This window comes from Eufriesea mexicana, unplaced genomic scaffold (assembly GCF_001483705.2).
Source record: "Eufriesea mexicana isolate 0111107269 unplaced genomic scaffold, ASM148370v2 scaffold4744748802, whole genome shotgun sequence".
Lineage (NCBI taxonomy): Eukaryota > Metazoa > Arthropoda > Insecta > Hymenoptera > Apidae > Eufriesea > Eufriesea mexicana.
In genome coordinates this window covers 106,088-123,806 of record NW_016907922.1, presented here as the reverse complement: position 1 = coordinate 123,806, position 17,719 = coordinate 106,088, and the positions used below count along the sequence as shown (strand labels likewise).

Genomic DNA, 17,719 nt, shown 5'->3' with positions numbered 1-17,719 from the left:
AGACCCAAACAAATATAGACTCACAGACGACTCTTTCTAGATCCAAACACTAGATATACAGAGACATGGACGGGTCTTTAGAGACCCAGACACAGACAAAGCTTTCGACGGGTCTTTCTAGATACAGAATGACACAGAACTATCAAGGGGTCTTTTCAGACCCAGACATCAGACATATAAAGCTATGGAGGGGTCTTCTTTAGATCTAGACACACAAATCCATCGACAAGTCTTTTTAATATTATAATATAATATAATAATCAAAAACCGATAGAAATTGAAATGGCTATAGCAATTCAATAAGTTTTGATCCCTTCATTTATGTGAAATTACTAGCTCACCACGATATTAGTCGAAAATGTCAATACAATTGAAAATTTTAATACATATTTTATAAAAAGTTTTCTATACATTCAAAAGTATATAAATAAATTTCTTGCATATAGAATTGGCACATTAATTATCAAGTTATAATAATTTAATAAATTAAATAGAATTAATTTATATTAAAAAATTTATTCAATAACATTAGGAATTATCAAGGTAGTAATTTTCATTTTCTTTTAATCCTTACAAAAAATGAAAATTATTATCCTAATTTTTAATAAAATTTTTAAATTTAATCCCGAACCTTTTTATTTAATAATCGGTACAATTCGCTTATTTATCTCTTAATTTCGCGATAATTGAAATTCACAGTGTGATATCTTGAAGTACTGTCATACTCTTTAACATTGTGAATATTTTTTCTTTTTAAATTGTACAACACTTCCATTTAAAATAATTTTCTTTTAACTTGCACAGTATATACAACCAACCTAACTTAGTTCTGTCAAGATGTCAATGCAAAATAAATTCTACCAAAGAAGATATCAGCTCGTGCCTAGGTCTGAAAATACCCATCAACAGCCTCCCCGTAATTTGACAATACTCGTACTATATATACTATATACTCTTCGTACTATAATAACACTCCAATGACTCAACGACTGTCAACACTAAGTCTACGTTTCAAACTGCGGTCAAAAATTCCGCAATCAACGTCATCTCCTTAATCCCTCATCTTCTCAGCTTTTCATCGAATACACATACGTATAGTGAATCTTCCAACATGTTTCATTCTTTCATTTTCTTTTAAGCCTCCATTTCTTCTTCATTCGCCAGTTATTTGACTGTGGTTGATTCTATTACCAAGAAACGACTCACCTGGAACACACCAACGCTGCGTGGACTCTCCGCGCTCACGATGATGCTGTAGTTCTGTCTGGCCTCGCGATCGAGACCGTGCGGCGCGTAGAGGGCGCCATCTTCGGTGATCGAGATGTCGGGTACATCCTGCTGATTGACGATAAAGAAGCGGGTGCCCGCGGCGGACGTGCCGGTGCCATTTTGCGGAAGCACTTGGCCGATGTAAGCGCCGGCTACGTTCTCCTTCACGTGGAAGACCAGAGGCGCTGTGGTCGTTCCCCTGCAATCAGCGGACATCGACTTCTATAGCGGAGGGTTGGGGTGAACTCCGTAAAGTTGGGCGTTCTTTGACCTTTCTTCGTTGCACGTGAAGGTTCGAGTGAAAGGAAAGAGATCGAGGTATCGATCGAGGGGTAATCATCGAATGCCTTTATATAGAATTCGTGACTCCCTTGTTAGAGGGGGTGGCATTTTTATATTTCTTTGTTGCACGTGAAGATTGGAGTGAAAGGAGAGAGATCAAGCGGTGATCATCGAACCTCTTTATACAGAATTCGCGACTCCATTATTGGAGGGCCTGAGATTTTAACACTTCTTTGTTACTCGTGTAGATTGGAGTGAGAGGAGAGATATCGAGATATCGATTGAAGGCTAATCATCGAATGCCATTCTACAGAATTCTCGACTCCCTTCTTATAGGGGGTGGGATTTATATATTTCTTTGTCGCTAATGAAGATTGGAGGCATCGATCGAGGGCTGATCATCGACCCCCTTTATACAGATTTCGTCACACCCTTGTTAGAGAGGGTGGGTTTTTTATATTTCTTTATTGCTGGTGAAGATTGAAGTAAGAGGAGGATACCGAGATATCGATTGAGGGTTAATCATCGAATGCCATTGTACAGAATTCTCGACTCCCTTCTCACAGGGGGTGAGATTTTTATATTTCTTTGTTGCTGGTGAAAATTGGAATGATATTGATCGTGGGAATGATCATCGAACTCGTTTATACAAAATTCGTGACTCCCCTGTTAGAAGGGTGAGATTTTGACACTTCTTTGTTACTCGTGTAGATTGGAGTGAGATGAGAGGGATCGAGGTATCGATCGAGGGAATGATCATCGAGGGGTGAATGTTATTATACAAAACTTGTAACACTCTTGCAACAGGGGGTGGGACTTTTATATTTCTTTGTTGCACGTGAAGGTTCGAGTGAGAGGAAAGATATCGAGGCATCGATTGAAGGCTAATCATCGAATGCCATTCTACAGAAATCTCGACTCCCTTCTTACAGGGGGTGGGATTTTTATATTTCTTTGTCGCTAATGAAGATTGGAGGCATCGATCGAGGGCTGATCATCAAACACCTTTATAAAGAATTCGTGATTCCCTTATTAGAAGGGGTGGGATTTTTATATTTCTTTATTGCTCCCGAAAATTGAAGTAAGAGGAGAGATATCGAGATATCGATCGAGGGAATAATCATCGAGGGGTGAATGTTATTATACAAAACTTGTAACTCTCTTGTAACAGGGGGTGGGATTTTTACATTTCTTTGTTAAGCGTGACGATTCAAGTGAGAGAAGAGAGGTGATCATCGAATCCCTTTATACAGATTTCGTGACACCCTTGTTAGAGAGGGTGGGTTTTTTATATTTCTTTATTGCTGGTGAAGATTGAAGTAAGAGGAGAGATACCGAGATATCGATTGAGGGTTAATCATCGAATGCCATTCTGCAGAATTCTCGACTCCCTTCTTACAGGGGGTGAGATTTTTATATTTCTTTGTTGTTCGTGAAAATTGGAATGATAGGAGAGACATCGAGATATTGATTGTGAGAATGATCATCGAACCTCTTTATACAAAATTAGTGACTCCCTTCTTAGAGGGGTGAGATTTTAACACTTCTTTGTTATTCGTGAAAATTGTAGTGAGAGGAGTGAAATCGAGATATCGATGGAAGGCTGATCATCGAAGGGAGAGTGTTATTATACAGAATTCGTGACTCCCTTGCTACAAGGGGTGGGATTTTTATATTTCTTTGTTGCTCGTGAAAATTGGAGGCATCGATCCAGGGATGATCATCAAACGCCTTTATAAAGAATTCGCGACTCCATTATTGAAAGGGGCGGAATTGTGACATTCCTTTGTTGAATGTGAAAGTTAAAGTGAGAGGAAGAAGATTAAGAAACTTCTAAAAATTTCGCTGCACAATTTTAATCACAGTCCTTGCCTCAAAATAGATAAAAATATAATTCCTAAACTTTGCTTAAAATCCAAACAAATATACCTATAGAATTCTAACTTTACTTGCAATGTGAAAATATAAAATTTATCCCATCCCGACCATTCACCATTCACCAATCACCATTAACTACGAAATTCCAGGATAAATAAACCTAAACTCAAAATAAATTACAAATAATAAACCCTAAATTTCAAGACGAATATCAAATCGAAATTGAAATCAAGTAACAAGTAATAAACCCGATTTCAAAATAAATACCAATAAATAACAAATTAAATTTGAAAATACATAATAAACCTAAATCCTCGCTTACTTCGTGAAGATACCCCTCTCGTCATCAGGGTGCACCACGTGGATGGACACATTGGTGATCAACATCAGCTCCCTCTCGTCAGTGACGATGGCTTCGAAGTCATAGGTCGATCTGTCGTACTTCTCGATCTCCTCTACCACTGTGATCGTTCCAGAGCGTTCCTCCACGGCGAAAGGGACTGAAATGCCATGAATGTATGCAACATGTGTCACGAATTAGGTTCAGGGCAACAGACCTCTCCCCGATGGAGAGGCTGGAGCTGCGCACCCGTGCTAGGTATAGATTATTCGGTCGTTAGACATCCGCGTGGTTAAACGTAATGAACTCTGTCTCTTCGCAACGCGAATTTTATATCCCTTCTGGCTACTTTAGAGGGAAGTTTGCACATGCTTCGGGGATATTTGAAAAATTTTGGAGGCGGTATCGATTCGGGCCTGGGTATCGAGCGCTGGGAGATGTCGGATGAAAAATGGGAGACTTAATGGATGTACACTCGTGGCTAAGTGGTTAATAATGTATGATTTATGAGATTTTTATTGGAAGTGTACGATTATACTGATACGACGTCGAGTGGGTCTTCTTTTTCAGAATCTTAAAAATCAATCCACTTGTTTATACATCGATCCTTGCATGGGGCTGATGTATGATCTCGAGTGACTTTGAAGGCCTTAGAGCAGCATTGCATTATCGATCATGCTTTAGAATTTCCTTCAAAATCAACTAAGAGGAAATAGCAATATGGTGCCATTTTTATGGGACCAGGCTGGAATATTTATATTTATATATTGAATTATAGAAGTAAATTTTTCAAAAAGGAGGAGGGTACGAAATTTTATATTTACTTTTCGTTAATTTAAACTGGTTTAAATTAAGATTATTTAATTTGAATTTAAATTATGAAAATTTACAAATATTAAAGTTATAAAAATGATTAGAAACTGAAGAGAATTGGGGTATATTGACCTAATTCTAGTTCTAGTTACAGAGTACTGGTTGCTAGTTGCAGCTTTGAAACCTGATAGTTCCACTCGAAAGAAGCTCGTTTTAATAGCAAGATGTGCTCTTCAACGTAAAATAAATTTTATTTAGAATAATTTAATAGAATAATAACTTAATCATTTATTTAGAAAAATAAATGTATTAAATAATAATGATAAGTATGATTACATTGATATGACGTTAAGTTTATTTCCTGAAAAATTCTGAAAATCGATGATCTAATTTATCCTAACCTTGAACGCAATTGGCACATTATCTTGGGTAACCTCGAAGACTTTGGAAGACTAAGATATAAACTAATCGCTTACATTTAATAAATTAATTGTTATCATAACGTTCTCTCTAAAAGAACCTAATTCAGTCATAAGTTCTGTCTCTATGATATAGTGCAATATTTTAGTTTATATTAATCTATTTTGTTATTAAAAGTAGGTCGTTGTTTATTAGCATAGGATTAACCGAGCATTAATCATACAATATTATATTAATAATGATATTAGTATATTATATTATTAATGTGGGATTGGCATAAGTACGGCCCTGGAAGAATGATAAGTGTGTTTGGACTTAGAACGAAAGAGACCTCGTACAAGAGGATCGATTGCAATGAATGTTTATGAAAGTTTATGAATGCGCCTGACTGTCTAGAATACGTGACCGACCGATTGAGAAGAGAGAACGTGGGTATAGATGAGGACAGAGTGAATGCTTAACCCTTAAAGCTCTATGGACGCATATATGCGTTTGGCGAAAGTCATCCGTGTAGCCTAAGGCCGCATTTATGTGTTTTCTCTGAGTCATCGGCCTGGACTAAGGGCGCATATATGCGTTTGTCGATTTTTTCAATCAATATGTAGTTATTTTCGTGTAAAATAGTCTGTCTTTCCGATCGTGTTATAAACCTAGGAAATACCGACCTCGCGGCTTATTTAGCGATGCCAAGGCGGGATACAGAGTTCAGTCTAGCGAAAAAGTATCCCGTCCACAGCGATCGTCAGCGCTGGCCGCGCGCCGTCCGTACGGACCACATGGGCCGCGAGTATTCAGCACTCTAAGGGTTAAATAAGGGCACAAGGGCGCGGGCAGGGGCAGTCCTTAACGGTCCCAAAGATAGTGTGCAAGAAGTAAAAGTAGAGCGTACCCGTAGCGGGTCCCTAGTTTCGCAGCCAATAAGTATAAGTTTATTGTATTTTAGGAAGCAGTAAAACAACGTTACTTTAGCCAATCCACCCACCCCGATCTCACATTAATATTAGTGTAATAGTATTGTATAATATTGTGGTATCGCAGGATGAGTGGGTCAAGCATGTTATCTAGAGTGCGTGCGAAAGGACGGATGACCGTGCGTAGGATCGTGTGGACGGTATGTTTATGAATGTATCTGATGAAAGTGAAGAGTGTCTTTAGGAATGCGTTTGAGTGTTTGGGCTACGTAACCCGCTGAGGGTAAGATTGCAAGGAGTGCGTAGGAAAGTGTGATTTGGAAAGAGAGAATAGGTATGAAAGAGGATAGAATGGGTGGTTTTAAATAGGGATGCAAGGGCGTGAGTAGGCAGTGAGTTGTGAAGAATTGTGATGTTAGTTGTATTCGTGTTATTAGTTGTAATTGCGTTGTTAGTTATAATCGTGTTATTAGTTGTAGTCGTAAAAGTTTAGTTGATAGATATCTATATTCGTAGTCCTTACCGTCACCGCACATTGTATATTATATTTTATGTTTAATAAATAGTTTTATGTTATTTAACAATCACCCTATCTCTACATTATAATATAGTATTATAGTAGATATAAGATACGAGAAGTTAATCCTGCTCAGATACGTACCCCCCTTCTCGTAGCTGTGCAGCAGATCGTAGATCAGGTCATTGGTCTTCACGGCGTCGTTCAAGCGGATCTGGCCAACGCTGGTACCGACTGCCACATTGGCACCGACCCAAAATTCGTAAGGAGCTCCCACGAAGTCCGGCTCTAGCGACTCCGGCCCTGCGAAATAAGCGTGCAAGAAGGATTCGCATAAATCTTTCTCCTTCCATCCTCGCATCTACAGCACTGGGAACGTGGAACGATCGAATAAACGGGTGTTTGCGTGCTCGAGGAATCAGCGACGATCGTTTCGACTGCGATAAAATTGTCCCACCACCCTAGGGACGTAGCGAACCGTGCGAAGATATTTCAGGATTTTCTTTGTCGCGCGATAAAATTCCGGCCCATGGCGATGTAAGGAAAATATCCGTGCGACATTCGGCGTGACGAGGCGCGTGGATTCCCTGCGAAACTCGTTTCTCCGAATGTTTCCCGGATTCCCGTGACTGGGGTACAAAGGAGAAGGTGGTGCGCGGAATAACGAAGTGGATGGATTCCGATTGGAAGGTAATTCGACATGGACGATCCGGAACGTGTGTTCCGATAATTCCCAAGTTTTTGACAGATTCATCCCTCGTGTTACTTGTGATGTGATGACATAAGAAGCTCGAAGCTTGGTAAATCCTAGGTGTCAACGGTAAATCCTGGCAGTGACTGCGATAGTGTAAGGACCACCTTGTTGCCGAGATTATGAGACCAATGTCTCAGAAGCCAACGCTGAGCAAACAGATGCCTACTAAGCATATGGTACCTCTCCATATGCTTCCTTATCACCCAAGTATATACACAAAATCTCCAAAACCAGACACGAACCATCCGAAACCAGTCAAAGCCCACCCCTGACTCAAGAACCAACCCTTAACCCATTTACATCCAAGCATGGAATAATCCGCGAGCTGTGACATTTTTCATTAACAGTCGCTGAATATTCTCCACACGTGTATGCCACAGATCACGTTTAATCCCTTTTGTGAGCATCTCACCTACATTATCTCAATAAATTATATTCTTAACAAGTTTTACCTTTATCTTATTTTACTTTATTTCTTATTTTATTTATAAAATAATTTTTATCTTTCCCTTCTTTATAGGAAAATGTAAAACGCGATGTTTGCCATGTAACATTGTGTATTAATTGTTTTAAATAGTAAACTCCATGAATAATTCGGAAATCATTTACTGCACATACGACCAACCTCACGCGATGATACAGGCAAATCGTCAGTTGAACGTCGCTGACACCTTCAGTTAGGGTCATGATGTAAATGAGTTAATCAGCAGACATTCCCCAGAACCTGACATTTTCTCCACTGTACAAAACTGTGCATATATCCCAGCCAGAGCGAAATAAAGTGCATTTTGTTACAAAATTAATCTATGGTGTTGTACATCCGTGAGATCTCTACTTATATTATCCATAATTATAAGTAGTTATCCGTGCTAATATAAACCATCGCATCTTTACTCCAGAGTTAGTCCAAGCGCCATTTTCTTAAAGTCGCCGCAGTGATTGTCCCGTGACAATAGGATGGCAAAAATCTTTAGCTTATATCATCGCATAGCACTTGTAACACGAGGTCTTTCAAGGAATTTCAACAATTTTTCAGAATATACAAGTGCCAATGTGAACGATTATCATTTACTTCATCGAAGGTTAGAAAGGTCGCAAGATACTTTGAAATTATGGTTACATAACGGTCAAAGTTTGAGCAAATCTAGGATGCATTCTGGGAATGTTTTGATCCCAAGATCAACCGTTAAAGACAAGGTATCATCAATTTAGACTCGACTCCTATATATTTAATAAGCGTGATGTTAATAAAACCTGAAAGACAAGAGCCATGATGTAAGCCCAATTATCTTGTCAATCTAGGAGCTTAAGACAGTGGAATTGAGGATTAGCAGATTGCAGATCAGGATTTTCAGGTTTCCTAGGTTCAAAATGCAAGAGAGCCAAGAAAATAGCTCTCAAACCAGTCTTCCTTATTTACAAATAACAGATTTACAAATAAGTCCAAAGAACGTGTGAATATTTCAGCACAGTTAATTCAAATTCTATTATAATTACCCCAAAAATATCCTCCAATCGAAATAAACGTAAAAATTCCTTTCCTCTATAAAATAATAGAATTTCACTGCTTTAATGAACCAACCACACCCTATCTATCGAAACCATCACCAAGAACGTGCAACAAAATAATAGATTTCCAAATAATTCCAAAGAACGTGTGAATATTTTAGCACAGTTAACCCCTTCCTGTACCATTCAGCTCGACGAAATCTGGGCCCAAATGGTAGACGTCAACGCGCGATGATCAGATCAAACTGATGCTCGAAAATAGTCGCAATACGAGCCGAAATATAAATACGTGTGATGCGTCCACGAGCCTGACCCGTGATGTTTACGATTGGGCCACCTTTCTATTCACGAGTCTGGCTCGTGATATCCATGTATGGGCTGACTCTCTACTCACGAGTCTGGCACGTGATATTCATGTTCGACCCAATACCACCATCACGAGTCAGACTCGTTAAAGTACGGAAAGGGATTGATTCATGCCCAATCACAATTGCTCCAAAAATATCCTCCAATCGAAATAGAAGTAAAAATTTCCTCCATTTATAAAATAACAGAACTTCGCTGCTTTAACGAACCAACCACACCCCATCTATCGAAACCATCACCAGAAACGTGCAACAAATCAGCTCCTCAGCTATCAATCACCTAGCCTCGAGGATCTAACATACTTTAACAACCCCATGATGAACCAAGCGAAACGCATAACTCAAGCTCACCATCAGATCTCGAGACGTCCACAGTCACTACAGCCAAAGAGTACCTCCTCTCGCTAGGATTTGCCGGTTGATCCGCAGCCTCCACGAAGATCGCGTGTTTGCCTTCGAGGATCGGACTCTCGGCTACCGTAATCATGCCAGTGATCTCGTCCACCATAAACGGCGGCGTACGGGTCGTCGAATTCAAGGATTTCTGCAGCCTGTACCTGACCAAACCGTTGGGCCCCAGGTCGTCGTCGACCGCGTGCACCTGGCCGAGCACCGTGCCCACCTTGTAGTCGCTTCTGGCGACCAGTTCGTAGAGGTATTCCGGCACGAAGATCGGATTGTTATCGTTCGCGTCGAGCAGAGTCACCTCGACTTCCACGGAAGAGCCATTTGCTTTTCGCGGGTTGTCACGTACGACCACGCTGGGTCTTCTCTCCAAAGCGAACACCTTCATCCGCAGGTGATCCCGCTTCTCGCGGTCCAAGACTGACTGATCCTTCACCGTTAGCCATCCTGACTTCGCGTCCACGGAGAAGGCACCGGACGGATCTCGCAGATCGTAATCGAATTGCCCGTTCTCGCCTTGGTCCTTGTCGTGTGCTATCACCTGCAGCACGCTGAATCCGTTCGGTAGATTTTCCACGATGCTGATGTTGTACAGGTCCACCTCGAACTCGGGCAGGTTGTCGTTCAGGTCCAGGATCTCGACCTCCACACGGGCCACTGCCGATTTTAACGGGTTCTCCACTTGGGACGCGTGGATTCGAAGAGTGAAGGTGTTCCCTGGCAAATTTCGCTCGGCGTCCAGGTCGATGGGACGTGTCAGATACAGGGTACCGTTCTTGGGGTCCAGGTGGAAGAAGCCTAGCTCGTTGCCGGATATTATGCCATAGCGAACGGATGCGTTGATGCCTCGGTCGCGGTCCACGACTTGGATCGGTGTGGAGAAATTGATTTTCATGAAGATCGGATATGCCTGTAAGATTCATGGTGGTTGTTAATATCCCTGTTGGGTTCGGGTTGTCGGAACGATTTAGAGAGGTTAGGGAGGTGGGCGTAAGAGAGATTGAGGTATGGGGGTTGATATCTTTTAACTATTTGTACTCGTTGATTTTTTCGTTAGGAAAATACAGTAATTCGAAGACTTTCTGTCATGAAGTCGACGATATTTTTAAAACAATAAATAAGAAATGGTATACAAACTAAGACGTAGAGTTATTTTGCATCGACATTCCGCGCATCATTGAGTAACTTTAAATGTGATATGTTAATTAAAATAGATCTTTAGAATTTGAATAAATGGCGACGAGGGTTGCCTCTCGAGTGCAAAGGATTAAATATCTCGTGGAATATAATTTTGGGAGAGATAGTCGGATGTTTAGTGTAAAAGAGCCAACAATGGCTGAACCCCAGCGGATGGCGACTTTGTGTCCGCGATCGCTCTTGATCATTCATCATAAACATTTTGAACAAGAGACCTTTTATTAATTTTAATCCGAATCCATTCTGTTCCCCGAGTTATACTTCCTATTAAAATTGTTTTTTGGGGGTGAAGAAAGAAATTTGACTACAAGTTTTATTCCATTTCTATTTAATATCGGTATTTTCTGGATTATATATCTTTGAATTGTCATATGATGCGAATATCTATAGAGTCAGAATAATATTTCTCAAGTTAATATTATATTATTTCCTATAATTATCAGTAAATATAATTTGCAAAATTATTTAGTATATATTTAATATATTTATTACGATACCCCATATGACAGTACTTTTGAAGTTAAATTTAGGATTTTGAATTAAAGAGCTCGTTCTGAAGGATAATAATTTTGTACGAATTTTAAAATGTATTGTAGTTTGACTAAAAGCCATAAGAAATAGTTGTTCTTTACAGCTTCGCTGTTCTTATGAAATTATTCTTATAAAAGGAATTATTTTGATTGTTATACCGATCTATCAGTATAAGAATAATTTCTTTAACCATTATCACTATAATATTCCATACGACGGTATTTCTGAAGTTAAATTTAGGATTTTAAATTGAAGAACATTTTCTGAAGGATAATAATTTTGTACGAATTTTTAAATCTATTATAGTTTGACTAAAAACCATAAGAAATAGTTGTTCTTTACAGGTTTACTGTTCTTATGAAATTATTCTTATAAAAGGAATTATTTTGATTGCTATACCGATCTATCAGTAGAAGAATAATTTCTGTAATTATTGGCATTGCTACCTTTGTCGAAATTGTCATCGAAATCCTAAATTGATCTTCTCGTAAAATATTTATGAGATGCTAATTGAAGAGATCGTGATGAGTATCGATCAGTAACCACCAGTAAACAGTTTTACAACAATGGATAAAGATAGATTTCAGACAATATTGCACTGCTTTGATCTGTTGAATTTAGGTCTTCCAAAAATATTCGTTCTTCGGTAAGTAAACTAGATTTGCTTAGTCAGGTAGCTTAGTAAGGTTAATTATTTATTAGAATCACGTGACAGATTCTTGATAGGGTTCTGAGGGGACAATGTTATTTTGAGCAGAAGCTATTTAATAATTTAGAACTCCTTGATACCAACTTCGACGTGTACACCTATAATTTAATTGGTTCTAAATTCGATAAACGAATTTAGGTCTTATGGTGACATTTTCTAGTGACGTCAATCACAGAAGCGATTGACATTCAAGCATCTATGGATCCGGAATTTTCTAGAATAATGGAACATTTCTCATGAGCCTAACAAAGGAAGTTGCGTTAGAGAAATAACGATTGTCACTTATGCGTTACTTTTCATACCCAGTTTCGAAGCTAATTGCACTAGTGCCATTTTTCGAAGTGATATGGATCTTTCCAGGCGAATGGCTCCTGTCTCGGCAATTATGGGATAGATTACTGGAACTATTGTTATTTTTCTGGAGCAAGTTCGTCATCTGAGTAACTTCCCTTCTAAGTATCGCACGATGTACGAATAATTAGTCTGCGACGTAATTGGTCTCTCTAAGGTGCCATTATAGCGTTACAATTTATTAAAATCATCCTAGAAAAGCATTCAAATTTTTTAACATTTTTGCTAGAATTATTGAATCACAGAATTTTTACATATAATAATAATACAATTATAATACTTCACCATAAGATCACCAATTTTCAATGTTATTTTAGAGGAGGTATTCGAAAGACATAGACGCTTATTCTAAAATTATAGAATTGCTGAATTCTTATATGTAATATTAGCAATATAATTGTAATTAATAAATTGATCAAAGTTTAATATAAAAATTGAACCTAATTTTATCTAATTAAACCAAATTTCAGAAATTTATTTTGTAGGTTTAAATTAAACCTAATAATTTATTGCAAATGAACCCTGATTCGTTGCATAACAATATTTTTTCATATAAGACTATGTGTTTGAGAAAAGTGAATTTCAAAATTTGTCGAACGTACTGTATGCTTTTTTTCAAAATATTAAAAGTTTCGCTCTTTACACAAATTAAAAATTAAGAAAAATTAATTACCACGAAGCTACCAGCATCATCTAATAATTTACCACTTTGGTCAATAAGTGGACCAAAAAATAAATAATAAAATTTCTATGTATATATATATATCAAGTTTCAAAATTTTCTAAATGTTTAAATCTTCTCCTACCGAATCACTCGCATGATTACGATCACACAGAACCAACCCCTGCCATAAACTCGAAATCAACGTCATCCTTTTCCAAACTTCTCTAAAACGATAAGCAGACACCGATCTTGACGATCTCTCGTAACAAAATCATCCGACCTCGAAGGACAGAACTGTCGCGGAACGACTATGAGACGCCTGTGCATAAATCGAGGGGAAAAGTTAATTCAGCAACGGAACACGGGGATGACGCTGTTTCCAGCGTCTTGGTATATCGTCGAATCCGTCGTCGGACCGCGCCGAATAAATCTCGGCTCACGACTCGAGGCAACGTGAATCGCTCGAAAGTCGAACGAGTCGCGATAAATATCGGGGCGTGCATTGCTGCACGATCGTGTTTCCCTTCGGAACGAAATTTATACCTCAAGGTTTCCGCGCAGGAAAGTATTAACCTCTGACATTCCCGCGATGTGGCACAGCCTAGATTATGAGCGTCGCGTGTAGCGCAAACGGGACCATTCGTCGCGACGAACAGCGCCCTCTCGCAAGCGTGGGGGAAAAATGGTACTTGCGAACGGGATTGTGGGAACGAAGGGATGCAGCGGGCAGAAACTGATTTTCGGTTTTCCAACACGCGTGAAATAGGATTTAATGGCACTCGTTGTCAGATTAATCGGGGCTTGTCGAAAATGTGACTTAAAATGTCACTTCTTCGAAGAATTAGTATTCTATGGAGTAATATCTTTTATTAAACCTTCTAAAACCGAATTATTTTACATAATTACTTTGGAATCAAGAATTCTCAAATTTTTTAAATTTTTACTTTGGAAAATATTAAACATATTATCTCCAATTCGTAATTTCCAAAAAAATAATAGAATCGATGACTTAAATTTTCAATTTTCACAGAATATAGGGAATATTATCTTAAACTTTTATTTTCCAAAAATTGGTATCCCCGATATAATCGCGAAATGAAGTAAATAAACTGCCGAAGTTAAATCCCGAAGCATCGCGTACACTGTAATCAAAGTAACTGTAAACCTCGGAGACAGAAGCCTACCGATACTCTTTCAGAAACTCTTGCTTCACGGGTAACATATCCGGTTTATTCTATCAGCTTATACTGTTGATTGCGCTTATTTCGAAAGCAGGAAACGCGACAGTAACAAAAGGTAATGCGACAAGGATCGTATTCACGATACTGACATTTAATTAAAATTTCAACTTCGGTCTTTTACTTAGTTTTGTTTAGATCTACCGCGCTATTCACGCGATGAATAGCCAGCTTAACGCGCGTAGGCGTTAAGTCGCGTTCACGCTTACGGACATTGTCAGTGGCCACGCGCATGCGCACGAGAGCCAGCATATCCGCGCACGGTCCATCTACGCACGATCGACGAACTTTTGGAAGCTAGAAAGAAATACGCGCACGGACAGTTGTATCTGCGTATATCGCGCACATATACTATAGTTGTATACCGCGTACTACGCATCCTGCATTTGTATATTGTAAAACTCAGTCAATTGTCTCTGAACTGTGCACAGCTATCTAGGAATTTGGTACACGAACACGTGCTCGGAGATAATGTCTACAAGTGTGTACACGGCTTTAGAAGAATGGCGATGGAAGGGATTAAAGGGTGAGTTCAACGACGTCGAGACCGAGCAAATTGGTTTCAACGGTAGGAAAGAGTATAGAAAAAAGCAAGTGTCGTGGAAGCTACGCGACCGAAGGAAGCGTTGCGGCTCGATGGCCGCGTAGAAAGTTCGTTTGTTCCGTAATATGCGGCTCTTCCATCGACGATCATCCAGCGTCGCGCATTGACGCGGTCATTGCCGGCGGATACGCGCGGCTGCCTTAAGCCGGTTTCACACGATCCTCGTTTGACGTTAAACGGAGATTAATAATTCAGCGATTAAAGAAATTATCGTCTGGAGGGATTCCGAACGTTTTAAGTTGCTCAATAGGGATACAGTGTCAATGGAGTATCAATTGAAATGAGGACAATCTTAAGCCGGTTTCACACAGCTATCATTTGACACTGAACAGAGGTTAATAATCCAGCGATTAAAAGATATATCGTCTGCAGGAATTCTGAACGTTTTAAGTTGCTCAATATGGATGACGAGTTAATTGAGTATTAATAAAATTTGCAGACTGACTTAAGTCGGTTTCACACGGGAACTATTTGACGTAAAAGAATGTTAATAATTCAGCGATTGAAAAAATTACCATCTGCAGGAATTCTGAAGGTTTTAAGTTGCTCAATGGGGATGACGAGCCAACCCAGTATTAATGAAAATTGATGACTGCCTTAAGCCGGTTTCATACGGGAGTCATTTGACGTTAAACAGAGATGGGTGATTCAGAGTTTAGGAGAATTATCTTCTAGAGGAATTCTAAACGTTCTAACTAATGAGATAAAAATGACGAGTTAACTTAGTATTGGTGGTTATGGCTGACTGGTTTAAGCCAGTTTCACACGGTCATCTCTAGACGTTAAGTGGAAATTAATAATTTAATGTTCCGAGGAATTCTCTTCTGAAGAAATTCTAAATATCTTAACCTGTTAAATACAAGTGGCGAATGACGACAATATTAGCGAACATGGGTGAGTGCCTTAAGCCGGTTTCACACGATCGTCACTTGAGTTTAAATGGAGATTAATAATTCTAGCCTTCGAAGAATTGTTTACTGGAAGAACAGTAAATGGTTCAACCTGTTAACTGGAACTAACGAGTTAACTTTTTGTTAGTGCTTGTGGCTACCCACGACTGCCTTAAGACGGTTTCGCACGGTTGTCAATCATTATGAAGAAATTACCTACCGAATTCTAAACGTTTCAAACAATTTTTCGGAATATTCATTACAAAATTCGAATAAAATTTATATAATATAATAAAAATTTGATGAAATAAAATAATATATGCATTTCTCCTTTTAACTTCCAATTATTTACTGCAATTCTTTAATTCGTTTGACATAACCTTCTTTAAATATAGTAAATCGAACACTAGAACTTAATGTTAATTATCAAGAACGTTACAAACCTCCTAATCGCAGTTTTCAAAGTATTAATATCTTTTTTAACACGAATTTCATTACAATTATGGAATACTTTAAAATAGGTATTAATATCTACCTACACTGAACAAAAAGAAATGTTCTCTCACATGTTTCACTCTGTAACAATGTTATTGAACAAATATTCATCATTCGACGAGTAACAGCACGCGTGTATCCAGTGACATTGGCGAATGCCAGTTATTCGTCGATTCTAGAATGCTTCTCTTCGGATCCAAGTCAAAGGAAGCAAATATTCGAACGTTGACGATTTCCATCTCGATCCACATATTCATCGAAACGTTCGTGTTGCGAATTTAGTGCAGTGGGACAGTCTAACGAGAGGGTTTGAGAATGTTTGGATGTATTTGAATGCGAACCAGCGATATGGAATCGTATTCTCTGCCATATAGGCGCGGACTTTTCATGGAAATGGGAGCAAAGAATACATCCTAAACCATCTAAATATTCGCCATTCTACTGAAGATTGAAATTTTCCAGAATAAAATTCAAGACACTATTTATGCCAAGAAAAAGAAGTCTACAATTAAAACTAATTATACTAAATATTTAAGTTTCTACTAGAAATAATACTCTTTATATAGAGTATAATATATATTATTTATACCATTCATACCTGAAACAAAAATTCTCATTAATATTTAATTTACATCAAGGATGAAAGTTCTAATGAAAACAGTATCTTGAGGAACAACGTAATTTCCATTATTTTAATTATTTAAAATAAAATGTGGAAAGTAGTGTTCAATAAAGTAGACGTAATTTCAAAATGTTGAGAAATTCTTGGTTCGAGAAAAAATTATTACTATCATATTATTATACCTTGGATACCATACATCATTCATGAATAAAGCTATTTCATATATAGTAAAACTGAGGGATTGTTCCATACCCTTTTTATTTCTACAGCTATTAATCATTTACTATTTGCAAAGTACACAAAGCTGTAAATGTAATTACGTACTTCAGTACACGGTTCATCGTACGCAGAACGTGTGGATCCGGCTTAATATAAGCGTACGCAAGCGCGTGGCCGTTTCGCGATTGCATAATCGAATAATCGCCGTCGGTGTTTAATTATGACTGGTTTTATACAGTTACACCGTGATATTTTCCAAGTCGAAATTACACGCTGCTCCTTGCAATTGCGTCATTCCAGTACAATCAACTGATTACCACCGGCACAGTTTTTATCCAATACCTGGCCAATTTTTTATTTCGTGACGTGATAGATAAATCGCTTGAAGTCGTAGAAAAATTCCTTTAGGTAATTCCGTCAGTGTTAGAGATATTTTGCAATCATTGAAAATCGATATATCGATATTAAAAATGGAGAGTGCATTTAAATTTTGACAAATCTTACTACTCTAACGAATGATAGAGAATTTGGAGAAAATGAGAAAATAAATAAAAAAATTTCTTTAAACACTTTTATGGTAAATCATCTTCAATGAGTGGCCACATATCTAAAAATATTCTTTTAAAATTTAAGCTCAATATTCCTATTTTTGAGATAAATTGAAAGATTTTTATTGACTGCTGAAATTTCAGTATTTTTATCTTTTTTTTTTTTTTTATTTAAGGCTTTTGATATG

The 17,719-nt window shown here is 38.2% G+C and overlaps 1 protein-coding gene across 1 annotated transcript in view; it reads right to left on the bottom strand.

Annotated features, from left to right (window-relative positions):
* Cad89D (cadherin 89D) overlaps window positions 1-17,719 on the bottom strand; it is an 80,278-nt gene that overhangs the window by 20,093 nt on the left and 42,466 nt on the right. Inside the window, exons 7-10 of the mRNA XM_017897505.1 lie at window positions 9,410-10,373; window positions 6,575-6,733; window positions 3,752-3,929; window positions 1,207-1,468 (exon numbers count right to left, since the gene is read on the bottom strand). Of these exons, the coding sequence (XP_017752994.1) occupies window positions 1,207-1,468; window positions 3,752-3,929; window positions 6,575-6,733; window positions 9,410-10,373 (1,563 nt within the window). The remainder of the gene's footprint in view (window positions 1-1,206; window positions 1,469-3,751; window positions 3,930-6,574; window positions 6,734-9,409; window positions 10,374-17,719) is intronic.